The 19,694-nt window shown below is 41.6% G+C and overlaps 1 protein-coding gene across 1 annotated transcript in view; it reads right to left on the bottom strand.

Moving 5' to 3' along the window:
• ADAMTSL1 (ADAMTS like 1) overlaps window positions 1–19,694 on the bottom strand; it is a 405,773-nt gene that overhangs the window by 124,948 nt on the left and 261,131 nt on the right. The window contains exons 21-22 of the mRNA XM_049627010.1: window positions 16,965–17,175; window positions 3,916–4,095 (exon numbers count right to left, since the gene is read on the bottom strand). Of these exons, the coding sequence (XP_049482967.1) occupies window positions 3,916–4,095; window positions 16,965–17,175 (391 nt within the window). The remainder of the gene's footprint in view (window positions 1–3,915; window positions 4,096–16,964; window positions 17,176–19,694) is intronic.

Raw genomic sequence — 19,694 nt, 5'->3', positions numbered from 1 at the left:
GGATGGGAGTAGGAGATCTATGGCAGGCGGGGATGTCAGTTGAGGAGGCTGCCACAGTAGTCCAGGCTTGAGATGATAAAGACCTGAACTAGGGTCATGGCAGTATGCCACGTTCACTTGAAAAATGAACACTAAAAACAAAAAAATCATCTTATATTCTCAAGTTTTATATGCTAACCCACTGAAATGAACTATTCCCTGCAATGTACTGTGATATACACCCGCCTGAACGACATTTAAGATGCAAAAAATGGGTGTAAGAATCAAACCCATTGCTTTTGTTCCCTGATGATCGTGGATTCCAGATTCCACCCATCCCTTATTTTATTGTAAATGACAGCACCAAATCCCGGAATCAGGTGGGATGGAGGCAAAGAGCCTGGAAAATTTAAAAGCATGGTCAGTTTAGTGTTGCCAAGCAGAAAAACAGACTGTGTGTCCGAAGATTGGTTGATGATTCGGTCAAGTCTAGTTCTTTCTTGAGACTCCATTTCCTTATCTCTAAAATAAAACTAAGTAAGAGCAGGGATTGTCAAACCCTGTTCTTTTTTTTTTAATTTTTTTTTCATCGTTTTTTATTTATTTTTGGGACAGAGAGAGACAGAGCATGAACGGGGGAGGGGCAGAGAGAGAGGGAGACACAGAATCGGAAACAGGCTCCAGGCTCCGAGCCATCAGCCCAGAGCCCGACGCGGGGCTCGAACTCACGGACCGCGAGATCGTGACCTGGCTGAAGTCGGACGCTTAACCGACTGCACCACCCAGGCGCCCCTGTCAAACCCTGTTCTATGTTGAGGAAGTGATTCAGGGGCTTTTCCGGTGATCTGGAGACCCAACCTATGGAGATCTGGGACCCTAACCCACACTTCAATCCAAACAGCTCTGATTTGATCTGTTTTAGATTCTTGGCTTCATAGTAACATTTCAATTGAAAAAAAGGGTTCTGTGGCTTTAATTTTTAAAGGAACAACCAGGCTATAGGATCTTCTAAGCTCCTTCTAGCTCTGAAATGGACTATTCTGACCTTAATTTCTTTTATATTTTGGGGGGGGGAATGACTTTCATAAAAATATGATTTAAAAATATATAATAGCCAACTCTGTCAAGAGATGCAAGGAATTCTTTTAAAAAAAAAAAAGAAGTAAGGACTTTTAAGAGGTCGTATTCTCAGAATAAAATCTGAAAGTAATTTTATTTGAAGTGTCTAAAATTTTGGCTTAATTCTGTCTCTAAGGGATTCTGTGCAGTAACTATGAGATTGAGTCCAGATAGTTGAGGATGAAAAACACCCATAGATCATCCAGGTCTTCCTTTCTCCAAGGGGAGTCTTGGGGGCAGGGGATGTGGAATGTATGCTTCATCTCAGCCAGAGGGCCAGGGCAAGGGCTGTTGGGATGACAGGGCCAATTACAGCCTCTGTGAACGCCCCCAGGAGCACTGTTGCATGGCACCAGCTTGAGTTTAATCCCAGTGAATTGGTGATTACTTCCCACCATTCCCAGTCCTTCCCCGGTGTTTGCAATTTCCATTCATCAACCCAGGTAACTCAGAACCTAATAACATTCCATGGATAAGGGCTGAGTAGTCCTACTTCCCAAAGTGTAACTTCTTCTTCCTAGGAAGACTGGGAAAGCCCACAGGAAGCCTAGGCCATGACCCTGAGTCTGGCCAGTCAAGGTAAGTACTTTCTTTTATTTCCTCTCCTCCTGACAATGAGCAGGGATGGAAGAGAATCATAACAATAATAGGGTTAATTTTTACTAGGCACAAAGTAGTTTATATGCATCATTTAACTGAAGCCTCCCAATAACCATATGAGTGGACATTATTATCCCCAATATTCATATACGCAAACTGAGAAAGGTTAAATAGCCCAAAGTTACAGAGCAGAGTGGCAAGGTCAGGATTAGAACCTAAGTTTGCCTATATGAGTCTAACTCCTAAGCACACATGACACAATTCTAACGGTCTACTATACTTGGGACACCTGGGTGGCTCACTCAGTTGAGCATCTGACTCTTGATTTCAGCTCAGGTCATGATCCCAGGGTCGTGGGATCAAGTTCCACATTGGGCTATGCACTGAGCACGGAGCCTGCTTAAGATTTTCTCTCTGCTTCTCCTCCCCACCAACTCTCTTAAAAAAAAAAAAAAACTGTCTGCTGTACTTAATGGGACCCAGAGTACCTCAATTCAGCAGTTTCATTTTCTAAGCGCCTAATCACAATGGTCCCTGCTTCAAATCTGAGGGCCTAAAATAATTTTTTTCTGAATTCTGTGGGTCTCATGTGCTCAGAGGCCACAAACTCCAGGAACACGGGAGGACAATTATAGTACATACAAGTCCGTTCCTCAGCATTCCACTCATGGCAACTGTCACCAATAGACTTGTAGAAGGACACCTTTCACAATATGCCCCTGGGAGGAAATCTTCATCTAGAGTCACTTACTTGGCAACTATATGATTACACTCTCTTGCACTGTTAGTTTTATGATTTTTTTCAGATATAATACTATACTCCCAAATCAACATTCCATAGAAAAACTGTCAGTCACATGTTCATGCATGCACACGTGTGTGTGTGTGCGTGCACACACACACACACACACTTATTTGACATGCTTCTAATCCTTTATCTTGCTGAAAGAAAATTGTTTCTAAAATTTGAAAAAAATAATCATGCCCTACTCCTGTTCTGAGACATTTGGGGTGAGATGCCACCAGAAGGCAATTTATTGCCAAATTACAAAACCTGTGGTAATGTAGGTTACCTCACAATTGCAATGCCCTTAGCAGGTATCATCTGAGTGAACTCTGTATGAGTGGATACGATAAAGGGCAAGAAGTCTAAGAACAGGTTGAAAGAGGTAGCATCTTAATTTTCAGAGGCAGCTTTTCTCTCTGTGGAAGCAAGTGTCCCTGGGATGTATTTCAACCAGCAGCAGCCCCATCCTGTGTATCTGTACAACATACACACACACATGTATACACACAACCACAGAGAAGGCAGTGGGATCAGCAAGGCCAATTCAAGTGCTTATATGCAAGAAAGGGCACAGTGTTGCATCTGTTCTTGACACAAAGATTTTCATTTTGGGCCTGGCGATTCTGTTCTTGGCTACATTTGCTTAGGAGGCAGTACTTCTGGGGTGACTTCTTTATGGAAGACACATAGGCCTACGAGGCTGAGGGAGTTGTAGGCAATTCACAGTAGTCAAAGGGGCTGAAAACAAGTCGAAAGTGAGTGTAAATGACTTCATTGATGCTAGTGTTAGAGTAGGAACTGTTTAGAAAAGTAGGTTAGTTGGGGGTATATCCCTAACTTATGAGGCAAGTCAGGAATGGTGGATGCTGATGTAATCATCCCCCCAAATGCAAGCAACAGGGGAAATCAAGTTCTCTTGCTGGGAAATTGTTAGCGTCTTGGAGCCAGGAAACTGACAGTAAAGAGGCAGGATTTCCCTGGTCTTCTCTTCTTAATAAATCATGTTCCTTATTGTCCAGTAACTTGGAAGGGAATAACGAGAGAGGCTTTGCCCTTCCTGAGTAGAGACTAGAAACATCTGGGAGGAGGAGGTGCTGGGAGGTCGGGGAGGTGGGTGTGGGGATGAAGGTAGAACAACGCAGTGTTCTGAGAAGAATTCTGGGCCAAACAAGGTCTGGTTTTGTTCCACGAGGAGCCCGTTTACAATTCCATGCTTCTGATTGTTGCGTCAGGGCTGGCTGTTTACCTCATGTCCCTGCAGCCTAGTTAAAAGCTAGTGACACATTGTGGTATAAATGCTTACAAAAATCTGTTCCGTAAGCTAGGAGGATTATTTTGCTCTATTCTTATCCTCTCTATGTGTAAGTTTGGGGTGCCTGCTTTTCTTCCTTACGCCTCTTTCATTATTTCCTTCTGAGGAGCCTACATACCTCCGTCCAGTCGGAGAGGAGCCACTCGCTGGGACAGTCATCTTTCTTGCAGGCTTGCTGGGAGGCCGGTTTTGAGGCTGAACAGAAGGTCTCAGGAAGCTCCAGGAAGCTGCCATCAGCCATGCGCTGTTTGCAAAGAACCTCGCGCTTCTGGATGCCCCCGCCACAGGTTCGGGAACACTGGGGAAGGAAGAGAAAGTCAACCTAACATAGGACAGTAGATGTTTGACTGCCAATTCTTATCTTAGCCCTGGCTGAATAAAGATTGCAAAAAAAAAAAAAAAAAAAAAAGAAAGAAAGAAAGAAAAGAAAAAGAAAAAGAAAACTAAGAACCAGCCCAAAGGATTTTGTTTCCTTTCCTTGAAATGTAGCAAAATCTATACCCTCCAATCTTAATTTCAAGTATTTAACTACAGCATCCAGGAATTTCAAGGGCCTTTGAATCATAGAAAGTTGTTCCTAAACTATGATTTACAGCTACCCAAGACAACTGGTTTAAAAGGTTAGTATAATAGGGTGTTAAACATATTTACGATCCAGTGAAAATAATCTGTGCAGCTTCCAGAAAGAGCAAGAGAGAGCTCCTGCCATCAGTGTAAATCTGGAGGAATTAATGTGCACAGAAGTCAGCCCTTTCCTTCTCAGTGTGAATATTCACTCTACCCTATTGGAGGGACATTAGATTTAAGGTCTCGTTTTCTGAAGAACTCGCCTGGAAGTCCTCTTGTAGGACTGGTGATTTCTTAGGGCAGTGGGAGCTACAGCCACTGGAATTTGGGCTATAGGAAAATAGTCTTATTTCAGTGGTTTTCACTGGGACCCCAAACACATTGTTTACATGTAACTTAATAGTTACAGTCCAGTTGCATGAAGGGAAAGGGAGGCCCCTGTGGCATCAACTATTGGCTGTTTTCCCAGTAGCCCCCTCCCTTGCAACAGCAAAGGAACCCCCAATTTTTAGCATGTCTAGCTAGGCACATGACTTTTCAGCATACACACTGTATTTGTTGATCTTCCTTGAAGATGCACATGGCTCTATGATTAAGTGCTGGCCAATGGGATATACATGGCAGTGTTGTGTGCAATTTTAGGGAAATAACCACAAAAAGAGTGTGGCATCCCGCCCTTCGCTTTCCCCTCCTTGCTGACTGGAATGTGAACATGAGGTCTAAACTTTAACCTCCCATCTTGGACAGTGATAGGCAAAGAGATGGAAGTAGCCTGTCCTCCTGATGGTGAAGCTACCACATGGGCCCTGGATGGCCTGTGTTTAAATGAGAAGGAAATACTTTTCTTTCTTATTTAAGCCATTGTGGCTTTGGGTGTTCTGTCACTTTTAGATTAGTTTCCAGTGGCTACTCTTTGCTGGGGCTACTTTCCTGACAAAGCTCTAGAGAGTGTTCTTCTTTCTTCAAGAATAGTCCTTTCCCTTTTACCTGCTGCCCTTGGGCTCGCTGGGGGGTTAGGCCTGGATATACAGACCTGAGAGTTTTTACGGGAGTGGCTCATGCTGCAGCAGGGGCCTCTTAGGACTTGTGGGCGTCTGTGCTCAATGGGCTGTACTTGGAAGTGCAAGGGGGGATTTGTGCTCATGGTCAAGGTTAGGATGGTGATTGAGTATGGTCAGAATGCTGCTGTGGCCCAGCGGTCACTGTCTCTTAGTGGTCCCAACCCTGGATGCACTTTAAAATCACCTGGGAGCTTTTAAAAAGTACTGAGGTCTAGGTCCCATCTCAGATCCATTAAATCAGAAATTTTGGGAAGTACCTCCCAGGCATCAGCTTTTTAAATAAATAATAATAAAAAAGAAATCTCCCAAGTAATTCTGTAAACCAGGATCGAGAACCATCTCTCCAAATGAGCCATCTCTCCATCCCTCCACCATTTTCAATGGGAATAAAATAAACATGGAGGGGTACATGGGACCCAGGAGCCTCTGTTAGAACCAGTGATTGTTTGCAACTGGCCTATGCAAACCTGCTCTTTGTTTGCAGTTGTGAGTGGTGTAAGACCTCAGAACCACTGGAGAGAGGGCAGGGGAAGGGCAGAGAGAGAGAGAGAGAGAGAGAGAGAGGGAGACAGAGAATCTCAAGCAGACTCCTCGCTGTCAGCGCAGAGCCCAATGTGGGGCTTGAACCCATCAACCATGAGATCATGACCTGAGCCAAAATCAAGAGTCAGATGCTTAACCAACTGAGCCACCCAGGTGGCCCACCCCCCACCTCTAAATATATTTTCTTATGGCTGGATTCAACTACCTAACCACTGTACAAAAAGAGAAGGGTAATGGTAAAGGCAAAACCGTCCTGGGAGGTAGATCTTATCCCTACTTTACAGATAAAGAAGCTGAGGCTGGAGAGGTGAAGAGATTAGACTAAGGCCACACCTGGGCAAAAACTGGTTTACTTCCATTCTGTGCAACATTCACCCAGCTCCTCCTGAGCACATGCTCCCTGCTGGGAGTGTGGACACAGCGGGAGAGGAGCCCAAGATCAGCTTTTCTTTCTTGTGGCTGTAGGAGCTTCTCTCTGTTTGCAGTGGGAGGGTACTCTGCTGCTGCTTCCCACTGAGGGCCCCTGGCCTCCTAAGCACCAAGCCTGCCAGAGCCTGGTCTCATCCTTTCTGCCACTGGAGGGGCGGTGCTTTGCAATTCAATCCTCAGCCTCCACTCTGGGACTATCCCTGACAGGCAGGAGAAGGTCCATGCTCCAGGTCGGGGACACACATTTCCAAACGGCTTATCTACACTGTGGTGGGCCTGGAAATGTATTTTCCCTAGAGATTTCTGAGCTGAAAGGCCACAGTTGAACACAGCTTCTAGGCTATGCCACAAAGTTGAACGTGTAGGTAGACCGTTGGAAGTGGTCTGCAGCCTGTTATTATTCATTACAGATCCAAACAGTTCCTTCCAAGGGCTTGTCTAGCATGTTGTTTAACCTTAATTAAGGAAAAATCTATGGCTTCGGAGCTCCTGATTCAAGCTGTGAGTGGGCCAGGACTTAGGCTTCTCTGGCTCATTTTGATGACTCCCCGGTCTTTTCATTTTGACAGAAGCAAACTTTAATTTTAGTTCTTGTTTGGTAGAAGTTCAATTTACTTCTTCAATGCATTTTGTACCCACACTGCCCAGCACAGTGCCTCCTGTAAATGTAAATTCTCAATAAATATTTGTGGAATTGAAGTTGGTGGTTGGGGGAAACTTAAATTAGTGGCCAAGAGTTCCATTTGCTTAAAACATGCCTTCTTGCTATTACAGACAACCAAGGTTTTAAATTTGGTTTTATAGCCTTTTTCACGACTTCTTAGGCCAGTCTTCTCTCATTTCTATTGAATTCTCACTTCTAGCCAACCAGTTATTCCATCATCAGATTAGTTATAACCATTATCATTCAGCCCTTCTTCGGACTCTTTTATAATTAGACAACTAGCGATGTGAATTTCTGATTTCTAAAATTTGCCAAACTTAGGTAGGGACTGTGTTCTCTATAATTCTTTCTATTCTATGAATTATTAAAGTTCTTCCATGAACTTAATGAAATTTTGTTCAACAGGTAACTGTCTGGAAAAAAAAAGTTTATGCTGATGAGTCAAAATTTAAATCTTAATCTCTGACCTCTCCCCTATGTCTTAAATGCGAACAGGCATTTTGACCTAAATGTGCCCAGAATGGAACTTTTGATCTTGCCCTTTGAACCCTGCCCCAAATCCACTCTCCTCTCAATCTTCCCCATTTACTGGATGGTTCTATATCTAAGACAGAAACATGGGAAATACCCTTGAGCATTTCCTTTTTCTTACCACCTCTTCCCTGACACTCAATCCATGAGCAAATACTGTCAGATTTCCCTCCAAAATAAACTTGACCTCCACCACAAATAATAAATGAGGATATCATAATCTCTCATTTAGACTACTACAAAGCTTCCTAAACATGTCTCTAGTTTTCTCAGTTAGGTCCTAGTAGCATATAGATGGCATACTCAGTTTTGAAGACAGCTTCTCTTGCCTTCTGATGGCCTGCTGAAAACACCATTGGTTGAACACAACTAGAAGCCAGAGGGTAGAGTCTATCTAGGTTAGCCTTCTGAGATACAGGTGGAAAGGCAGAGTGGACCTATAGGAGCAATGGAAGATATTCAACATATCTACAATCTATTCTCCACACAGTAGCAAGAATGATGTTTTCAAAGCATAAATCAGATCACAGAATTCCCATGCTTAAAAGCCTTCAATGACTTTCCTTTATGATTAGAATAAAATCCAAACTCCTCTATCCCTGACCTGCAAATTTCTACATGCTCTGGTCCCTGCCCTGAAGGAACCTTTGAGACTGTCTAACTCAAATTTTAAATTCATTCATTCATTTGGCAGAAATTTATTCAGTACCAGTCATAGACCAAACATGGTTCTAGGTTTTTGGTTGTAGCAGTGAACAAGAGAAACCAGACACACCTCTGCAATCTCATCTCATACAATTCTTCCCTTTCCCTGTATATTTTGGCCTCACTGGTTGTGTGTGTGTGTGTGTGTGTGTGTGTGTGTGTGTGTGTGGTCCTTGCACATCCCAAGCTTATTTCTCCCACAGGACCTTTGCACTTGCTCTTCTCTCTACCTGGCTCACTCTCATCATACATCTTAACATGGTTGAGTCTTTCTAATTATTCAGGTTTAATTCCATTCTCACCTACTTGCAGAAGCCATTATTTAAAAAAAAAATTTTTTTAATGCTTATTTATTTTTGACAGAGAGGGAGAGGGAGAGAGGGAGAGAGGGAGAGAGGGAGAGAGGGAGAGAGGGAGAGAGGGAGAGGGAGAGGGAGAGAGAGAGAGAGAGAGAGAGAGAGCACGAGTGGGGGAGGGCAGAGGAAGAAGGAGACACAGAATCTGAAGCAGGCTCCAGGCTCTGAGCTGTCAGCACACAGCCCGACGCGGGGCTCAAACTCATGAATTGCAAGATCATGACCTGAGACGAAGTCAGATGTTCAACTGACTGAGCCACCCAGGTGCCCCTTGGAGAAGCCATTCTTAACCTACTAGCTAGAAAAGCCAAAGCAGTCTCTATTCTGTCACCTCATTTTATGTATTCATTATTTTTTGTTTTTAAATACCTCTTTTAAATAGGTCTCATCCCTTTGGAAATTATCATCCATTATCCTATTAGCTCTATGAAGAAAGGGATTTTGGTTCTCTTGTTGCTCACACTAGTGCTTGAGAATTGCATTCAAAAATTTCCCCAGCATGATAGTGTTATATCTTGAATAGGAGACCTTAGGATTGGATATCTCCAGTTTTCCTCTACACCCTATTTTTTTTTCTTTTAAAATTAATGATTTTTTTCCTAGTAAAGAAGTAATTAGGGTATGAGCTAAACAGCAGACTGACATTTTATAACTGATGCTGGAAGAATGTGACATCTAGGTATGGTCCATAAATATGTACACTGTAGTGAAAATGCAGTGTATTTATCTTTGAGAAAACTAATAGCTGATTCATAAAATCATTATTCTCTGAACCTCAAAATTACATTAAGCCACTTTTCTTCCAATCCTTTGATTATAATTCACAAATTCCCCATGGGTCCTATTGAGTTTGTTAGCCATAAAGAACATGCTCTTGAAGTTTCTGTTACATGGTGACAGACGTTTTAGTCACTTCACTAGTGACACTGGATTTGTGGGATTACAGATCTCTTCAATGCTTGATGGCTAAAATTTTCTTTTCTAACTATCTAAGAAGGCACAGCGGCTTCCGTTCAATGTGAGTAAGTGTTCCAAAAATAAACAAGTAGCTGCATAAGAACAGCTCTCTGATCCAAGCTGCTTAGTTAGAACTTCTTAGTGAATGTGGCAATAAGGAAAAACGCAGGCTAATTTTCTCTCTCTTTCAAATTGAGGAAATAGATGATGAAAATAATTGGTCCACCTATGGGTGGAGATGTAATAAAATTGTGCTATAGAGGGTGACCACTCATGAAACATAATCTAGCTGGGTCATCACTTTGCAGATAGGACTGATTTCAGGGACAGGCCCTTAGGTGACCCCCGCCGGCAATATGCAGAAGTCTGTGACAATGTGATGACAAAGCAGTTACAAGAAAATGTAAAGAAAATTAGCTTGTTTCAAGATTTGATCTGCCCAGAAAACTTTTAGGAAATTCTTAACACCTAGGAGGTCAGATTCAGACTCCCGAGAACACCCTTGAGAGCCCTCATGCTCTGACCCATGCTGAGCTACCCAGCCACATTCCTTGGTGGCCTGCCATGGGGACAATTTGCTCTTCCCTGGGCACACAGATGCCTTCTCTGCTCAGGCCTTTGATCACCTTGTTCATTCTGTGAGCAATGCCCTTTGCCTCTTTGTCTATCCAGAAATTTCCAAGACACCTTTGAAGGACCAGTTCAAAGGCTCAAAGAATGAGTCACCTCCCACCCTGCCTTGACCTGGAAGGGTGCTACATGTCTTCTACAAGGGCTACTTGTTTATGTGTCTGCAATTCCCTCCACCCCCCCACAGGATTACACATCTTTTGAGGAAAGGGAATGCACTCATCTTTCTATTCCCCGGTGCCTAATGTAGCATCTGGCAAAGAGCACACACTTCATAAATGTTTGTTGAATTGACGACTGGATGAACAAAAGAGCCAAAAATCCAGATGTTTAAAAGACGTGACACAAACATCCAGATGATAGGCTGAACATCCACCTTTTATCGAGCTGTTTTATCATTAGCCAGGAGCTGTTTCTAAGTAAGTCAGCAGTGGGTTTTAGCCAGACGCAACGTGTCCTTTGCTGGGTGCTGTGACCCTCCAGGTGTGGCAGATAACCATCCAGCTAAGTTACTATTGTCAGGGATGTTTGCTCTTAAACACTTGCCTCATCTTTGCTCAGAAAGTTTCCTTGCTGTGTTTGCACGGCTGAAAGGGTGTCTTTAGAAACTTTTAAAAACTACAGATAAAATTTCAAATTAATAAAGTTTCCAAAGTCTGCGACAACTTTGGGAACGTGTTGAGATTACCTGATGAGGTAGATCTCTAGTACGGGTATTATTTTTAAATACGTGCCATAAACAGAATAAATAACAACAAATAGTATTTATGCTAATGATTATCCTTGCTGCCATACATGTTTCATGCTATAAGGTCATAGATTCAGTAGTTTTATAAGAAAGTAAAAAATATACAGTAAGGAGAGCATTTAAAAGTTAGGTTTCTATATAAAACTACAGTGGCCTAAGTGTCCTGTACTTTGAACGATTTTCCCGTGATCACATGTTAAGAAATTCTGCCTGTATTGACACCTTTGGTTTCATGTTGGTAGCCTTATTTACTGAGATCTGAGTTCATTTCCTTGGTCCCTCAAGTCATATCATTGAGCCCAACACAAAGTGACATTTATATTCTTTCTAAGGTCAGCTTTCTAGTTTTAATGTGTTCTACTTATAGTTTCTAACTCATTTCATTCATTTCTTCATTCACTCATTCATTCTTTCATCAAACACTGAGTACTTGCTGAGTCCCAGGCACTGTATTAGGTGCTGGGAATTTAAGATGACTAAAACCTGGTTGCTAAGCCTATCTCTGAGGAGACCTGAGAAGGTAGAGGATAGAGTTCATGGGGAGGTTGCAGTTGGGAAAGGAGACTGAGAAGCCGGCCGAGGGGCAAACAGTGAAGGGCCTTGGGCATATCTGGATACAATCTCAAGATCATCGGGTGTAACATAATCCAATTTGTAGAAAATTATTCAGGCAATGAAGGCTGATGGGTTCCAGAGAGTACTGCCCTGTGAGCCATTAATAGGTGCACCATGGAGAAAAGGTTCCAGGCCATGTAAGTCTAAATAACACTCCATACCATACGCTGTTTGGGGGCCCTCAGCACATATTAATATTTTAAAGGCTCAACAGAAGGCCTGTAGTAAAGAACAACTGTACCAAGTTGGGAAACAATGGATGAGAAATAAGACAATTACAGGGACACACCAAGTAAAAGGCTGTGATAGTTTGGTTAGTTGTGAGGACTAGAACCAAGGCAATGGGTTAGAGAACATGCTAGAAGGTAGTATGCCCTGTGAAGGAAGAAGAGGTCTGCTGGCAAACCCAGGTGACTGGGTTATCAAGCTTGGTGTTAGACCTTTGGAATTTGATGTAACTTTGTGATATGCAAGACTGAGAGGTTCAAAAGGCTGGTAGAGACAGTGCTTGGTATACAACAGAGGTCAAACTGAGCCACAGTGAATTAGGCCTCAGAGAAACGAAGAAAATGAAGCCTGGAGTCTTGCTCAAAATTATTAAATGAGAACAGAATTTATACCCCAACTATTTTGTGGATTAGAATCACCTTGTTGATCTAATACGAAATGATCTTTCTTAACCCTGGACACACAAGTGGTGTCCAGTGTATCTTCTGGGTTTAATATTCCTGTTACCGCGTGAAGCATGGGGCTACAAAACCACTGAAATCCAGAGCAATTATTACAAAAAGTGTTCTGCCAATAAACAAAAACAAAAGCACTGCATATGTGACATTTTGCTTCTAATCTCTGTTTTGCTTACATTTGTTGTTGATTCTAAAGGTAGGATCAAGTGTTCATTTCCCTATAAAACACACTGCCAAAACTGAGATAAACATCCTAATAGATATTTTTCCCCCTGAATATAATGTTTTAAATAAGCATGGTTTCTAAATTATGAGAATTTATATTTTAGTCACTGGAATGTAACAAAACTGATGACTCAATTGATTCTTCCTGCCAGTTTACAATCCTCGAATCCAGACCAAAGTCATTCTTTTACGTGTGTGTGTTTAAGTCCAAAAAATGAAAAAAGTGAGGTCTCAAGCATTTGTAGTTGTCATTAAAATTCCTCTTTTTTCTTACTATTACTAGCCGTGACTCTGCTCGCATATACCTTTTTATATAGCTAAACTATAGGCATTTTGAATTGTAACCCTGATTAAAAAAACAGTTTATAGGGAAATGGCCGCATAATCATAGTTTTAAGCAAGGGAGAAAACAGGGGCCATGGTGACTGTTTTAGTCTCTGCACAGATGTGTGCAATATGTGTGTGTAGTTGGGTGGACACAATCCTGATCATAAAACATGCATAATACAGAGAAATATAAATTATGCTTCAGAGTGGACTCCCTAATTCATCTCAGTTAACCCTTCTAGCAACTATCTCTTTTCGTCTCATTTCTCTTTTCCATTTATTTTTTAGAATAAAAATGAATAAAGAAAGATTGGTGCACGTGAAGCTCACAGATAGTGGTGAGTGCAGTGGTAATTTAATTTTAATCTCAAGAATATTGTGCTAATAGAGACTAATGCATAGCCCAAAATATAGAAGACTGGCAGGCTGAACAATGACATCTATGTCCTAAAATCTGGAACCTGTGAAAATGTTATCTTACATGGTAAAAGCAACTTTAAAGATGTCATTAGCATTTTCAGATGGGGAGATAACTGGATTATCCCAGTGGGCTCAGTGTCATTACAATGGTCCTTATAAGAGGGAAGAAGGAGGATCAGAGTCAGAGAGAAAGGACAGAATCAGAGGTTGAAGTGAGGCACTTTGAAGATGGAAGAAGGGGCCATGGGCCAAGGAAGCAAGCAGCTTCTAGAAGCTGGAAGAGGCAAGGTAATAGATTCTCCCCTAGAGCCTCCAGAAGGAACGCAGGCCTGCCAACACCTTGATTTTAGCCAAGTAAAACTGATTTCAGACTTCTGACCTCCAGAGCTATAAGACAGTAAATTCACATTGTTTTAAGCTGCTAAATGTGTGGTAATTTGTTATAGCAGCAACAGGAAACACGCACAGATTAACTGCCCTGGATAAGACAACAAATAGTGAGCTTTATGTAAACTGCTGATTTTAGGGCTGGTGTTAGATTTCCTCACAATTTAATACTTTGGAGGAAATGGTAAAGAGGTCTTGGGAAAGCTGAACTGCATAGTGGAAAAGAGAAGGGGTTTTGAGGCATACAGGCCCCCTTTGCTATTTATTGGCCATGTGACCTGGGGCAAGGAACCCTCTCTGAGCCTTGTTTCCTCACAGGATTGTTCTGAATGGATTAAAAGAGAAAATATGAGAGCAGTAGAAAGAGTTCTGCTACATGAAGTTTGAATTCATGCTAACTTCATAGTGCTCTACGTCCCTCATCTGTGGAACAGGGAGGACAGTAGTAATGATCACATAGGGTAGTGAGGATTAAGGGAGTTAAATATGTAAAGTGCCTAGAACTTGAAACATAGTAATGCTGCTTTTATTAAAAAGAGAAGCAGGTCCTGAAATGGGGTAAGTGCTCAATAAATGGACTGGCAGACTTGCCATGGAATTTTTCAGCACCATCCTCTATGCTTTACATACCTGAGACTTAGTCTCTGTCTCATTGACCTTAGGGTCTACTCAAAAGTCATGGAAAAGTGCTCACACAGTAAGGTGGAATGTGACTGTTCAGTGAGCAGCACTGACCATGAACACCATGTGCAGGAAGATAGCAAGGGGTCCTGGTAGAAGAGGTGGGATTCCTGCCTGATATGACAAGCAGAGGGGAAGGGAACTGCGTGTGGGCAGGGACAAGCATGGGTCATTAGGAATGTACAAGCAGGGGTGGGAGAAACATGGTGGGAGATGGGCAGGAGCAGATGTGCAGGGGGATGTAGGCCTGACCATGCCATTTGGCTTTACTATATGGCAATGGAATGTCACTGAAAAAAATCCTAGCAGAAGACTGTCATGATCAAAGTGTCTCAGATTGAGAACAGTGGTTCTCAATCATGGTGCTATAACACAGCAGTGTTTCGTTATTTAGTTTCATTATTAGGACCTATAACCATAAAACAAACTTATCAATAAGATATAAGGTCAGCATTTTCAGGGCTTGTGGGGCAGTATTCTTGATCTAGTTATTCATTTTTTTCATTCAATAAGTATTTTTTCCAGAACTATGTACCTAACAGAGACACAAGTTAATAATATGGGGACTTAATACAGTAGTGGAGGTTGATGTGCATTGATTTCTGGTCTTGTCTTAGGGTTGGCATTAGTTTGTGTTACAGTTTGAGGTCATGGATTCATTCTAGTTAAAATCAGTATAAAATCAGTGTAAAATCAGGAGACCTGGGGTCTGCACCAGGCTTTATGATCTTGGGCAAGACCATATCTGGGCCACAGTTACATAATGTGTAAAACAAGAAGACTCCTATATAATTCCTGATTGCTCTTTCAGCCATAGTCGTCTCTAAAACGGGGTATAGTGGAAACGATCACATAAAACTGGGTTGATGGCCAACCCTAGATTTGCTACCTGCATGAGCCCAGTTTTCTCAAACCTAAAACGAAGATAATAAAACCTACTTTCCACTGATTGTTGTGAAGATTAACTTCAGTTAGGTAATAATATTTCTTAAGAACACTGGTACACAGGCATTCAAAATATATAACATCCTCTTGATTTCTAGAAACTGTCACATAGTAGCATGGTATTTATGAGTTTAGCCACACAGATATTTAAGCTCTAAAAGGAAGTAGTCAATATCTTTTTCCAGATGCTTTACATTTTAGAGTTTTGCTCACTGATTACTCTTTGATTCTTTGGGTGCTTTGTAAATCACAGTCCCAAGATGGGCAGAGAGAAGGAAGTGGCTTTGCCAACTGATGGTGGAAAAGCATGGGAACGCATGGCAGTCTAGAAAAGGCAGCCCCCCGACTCCCGCTGCCCCCGCCCACCTCAGCACTAAGGCAAGGGTATATAAGCTGCAATGCTCTCTCCTCACTTGGGTAACCATATAATTTATCATTTTAATTGGGACACTTTTGAGAGGGAAAACTATTTTAGCAAAACTGGGATGCATGTCCCCCCCTCACCTTTCAGGCTTACTTTTTGTGATCATTGTTGTCACTTTAAAGATATACCTGATACCCTCATGAATAAGAAATGCAAAATAAGATTCTATCCAAATAACCTAAAATTCCTCTGTTTTAAAGGCATGCAAAAAATTATTTAATTAAAATTTGATAAATATGTATTTTCAATAGAATATTATGGTATTTGTATTATTATAATGTATGCTTTAGGGTGGGGTTAGCAAACTTTTTCTGTAAAAGGACAGAGTAAATACTTTAGGTGTTGTGGGCTAAATGGCCTCTGTCACAACCATGCAGTTCTGCCCTTCCAGTGCAAACACAGTCATAGACAATACATAAAAAAAAAAAAAAAAAAAAAAATGGGCATGGCTGTGTTCCAATAAAACTTTATTTATAATAACTGTCTATGAGATGGCCCTGGCTTTGGATGGCAGTTTGCAACCCCTATTGTTTTAAAAAACAATAGTTCTTAGAGCTTGGGAAAATTTTAAAAAGTCTGGAATTGGCTTGATTTCTAATCTTTTATTTTGGTAATTATTTTTTTTAAAGTTTATATATTTTGAGAGAGAGAGAGAGAGAGAGAGACAGCATGAGTGGGGGAGGGGCAGAGAGAGAGGGAGACAGAATCCCAAGCAGGCCTGGCACTGTCAGCACAGAGCCCAATGCTGGGCTGAAATTCACGAACCAGGAGACCATGACCTGAACCGAAATCAAGAGCCAGACACAACCAACTGAGCCACCCAGGTGCCCCAGTAAGTAACTATATTTAAAAGAAAAAAAAATGAAAATTCATTGCCTAGGACCCTTACTTCCTAGAATTTTAAGCAGTAAAAAACTAGAAAAGGCACAAATTCAGAATAATTGTAGCTTTACGGAAAACCTATCACACTGTCCTTACTTAAAAATTTTTTTTCTTAGCTTGGTGAAAACTCTGTTGTGCATATACTCAGTTTAACAGATGGGTCTTGAATTGCTGTTGGAGGACACTGGTGCAAAACCATAGAAAGAGGACAGTATTTATGATGAAAATATCTGGATTTGAATAAGGTTGAGGGACTACTAAGAAGGGAGGGAGGAACAGACCTGGAACCTTCCTTTAATGGGACAAAACTCCTTGAAGAGAGGGTTCCCTGTCCTGAATCAGCTGTACACACCAACTCCAAAACTGAGTAGCCCCAGAACTCACTGGCTGCCACTGTGCAGGGTCCCAGGCTGGGGGGCAGTTGAAGCGGTTACAAGCTTGCACTGTGCTGGGCTTGGGCTGACGACATAGCTCATCGGCCAGGATTACAGTTTCATTCATCTCTCTGGAAAGTAGGTGGGAGCAGAAGACATCTCTGGTCTGTAGGCCAACCCCACAGGTGAGACTGCATGGACTCCACTTGCCAATTTCCCACCTGGGAAGAAATCAGAGGAGACGAGGACACCCTTAGTACCTGCGCAGAGAACATCATGACATCAAGTGTTGCTAACAGAGTAAAAAATACATACCTGGGAATGTGGTAAGTTCCAGCATAAGATTGGCTAAGAATTCTATCCCAAGCCTAGAACCCATCCTCTCCTTGGTGCTCTAGAATTCTTTTACGATAAACAAAGTAGGTGATAAAATGGAACATCCATTTTTGCCCGTAAAATCACCAAGAACGGTTATAACTGGGTCTAATTTGAGAAAATATACAAATTTCATCAAAATAAGCGGGGGTATGATAGATATGACATAGGTTTGAGCACAGAAAGGCTTTGGGCACTATATCTTGAACAGGTCTAGAAGAAGCTTTTCTGCTAATTTGCCTAGTCCCCATTCTTAGCAAGACTGAAAAATTTGTGCTTTTTTTTTTTTTTTTTGGCTTCAGAGTAAAAGGTCGTTGGCTCCGACTTCCTTCAAGCTTCCATCACAGCATAGAAATGTCTCTGTCTAATGTATAAATATCATCACCACCTAGGACTGGAGAATGTAACAAAAATGAAGGTTGCTAAATAGATCAGTCTTCTTGAGGGGAACTAAGTGGAGAGAATGGCTCATTATCTGGAAGTAGAAGTCAAATACACACAGAGGAGTTGAGTGCATAATTGGCCATTCCAAATGGCCAAGTCTTTCGAAGTACATTTACAGTGAGCTGCAGGCCTATAAAAACAATCCCATTCCATTTCCCTGTTGATGCAGCCTCCAAAATGGGAATGATAAGGAAAAGCTAAGTTGCCTGGGCTTGGAGTGGGAAGTGTTCTTTAATGATCAGTGTTAGAAAGTTCTATTTACAATGTGAGGCACAAAAATTCTACAAACAGGAGTTAGCCAAGAAAAGCATGGCAAGTAGGTCCTTAAGTAGCTAGGCCCTCCTAGCTTTTGTAGCTAGCCCTGAAAATCAGCTTAAAAACCTTTGGCCTTAATGTTTTTCATTAGACTGCAAAACTGAGTGCACACTCTCTTAATCTCCTTCTGCTACTCTGATCTCTAACTACCTTACCAGCTCCTATTTCCACTACCTCCTCTCATCTATCCTGTGTTTAAGTCATGTACGTAGCAAACAACTTCATTATTCTCAGCTCATGCCCTCTGGTTCTCTAGTTCTGTCTTTACTCAAGCTGTTACTCTGAATTTGGAATACTTTTTGTCCTTTCCGGGTCCATCCTTTAAGATGTCTTCCATTTCTCTGTATCCAAATATGACCCACGTTTAAAGGATTGTGCCCCTACCTGCTCCAGACACTGATCATTTTCCTAATTATATTACAGTTATTCTGCCTTAATGTTAAGGGCCCTATTGGAGTATACACCTATTGAAGGCAAGCTCTGTGAGTCTGTTTTGTATCACTCACAGTGTTCATTTTGGCCCCTTCTAGATAGTTAATGTACATGGTTCACAATTTCCTGATAAATGAACAAATAGAAGGGACTTACCAGCATAGTGGGCACTTTATACCCATTATCTCATTTAATTATCTCCAAAACAACATGAGATAGGCTCTACTGACTTCTCCCACTTTATATTTGAGGAAATCTGAAAATTCAAGAGGTTGATTTGCCCCAAACCCATAATTAGTAAGTAGTGAATCCAGGATTCAAACTTGGGTGCGTCTGGCTCCAAAGTCTTAGTCCATTCTATTGTACCACGCTGTTTCCAGGGAATACTTTGAAAACTGTTCTATAAACATTCACAAAGTTTTAAATGAATGGAAGAGAGGCTGGATTGAATATGTATTTCTTTTAGATCCTTGTGTGAATTTCTATAAACTTATTTTTAGATTTCTAGTTTGGCTTAATTCCTAGCTTTAAATGTTGTGTTTTAAAATATATCCACACATTCTTTGCTGCCTCTCCCTTCTAAAGATGAAGCCTTGAGTTTGGGTTGAACTTACTGGCTCACTTGCAAGGAATAAGATTAAGCAGAAGTGATGCTATGTGACCTCCAAGGCTAACTCATGAAAAGGATATATTTTCCATTTGGCTCTCTCTCTCTTTGCTCACTCTGGGGTAAGTCAGCTGTCACGTCATGAGGACAGTCAGACAGTCCTCAGGAAAGTCCACATGCAAAGGAACTGAAGCTGCTCACCAAGAGTTGGCACCAACTTGCCAATCACATGAGTGAGCTACTTTGCCAGCATATCCGGTGGACTGGGTCTAGCCTCCAGACGATTGCAACTTCATAAGAGACCTTGAACTGCCTTTCCAAGCCTCTCCCAGATTCCTCACTCATTAAATGGTGAGAGATAATAAACACTTATTTTTGTTGTGAGCTACCAGGATTTAGGGAAATGTATTAGGCAACAATAGACAACTAATACAAGTACATACTCTCTCCTCTGAACATGTGTATGTTCATCAAAAGACATATATAAGAATATTCAAAGAGGCACTATTCATAATAGCTCTAATGGGGAATAATTCAAATGTCCACCAATAGCTGAGTGGATAAAAA

Source organism: Panthera uncia, chromosome D4 (genome assembly GCF_023721935.1).
Source record: "Panthera uncia isolate 11264 chromosome D4, Puncia_PCG_1.0, whole genome shotgun sequence".
Lineage (NCBI taxonomy): Eukaryota > Metazoa > Chordata > Mammalia > Carnivora > Felidae > Panthera > Panthera uncia.
Note: the sequence above shows the minus strand (reverse complement) of the source record. Positions and strands in the feature narration are given on the sequence as shown.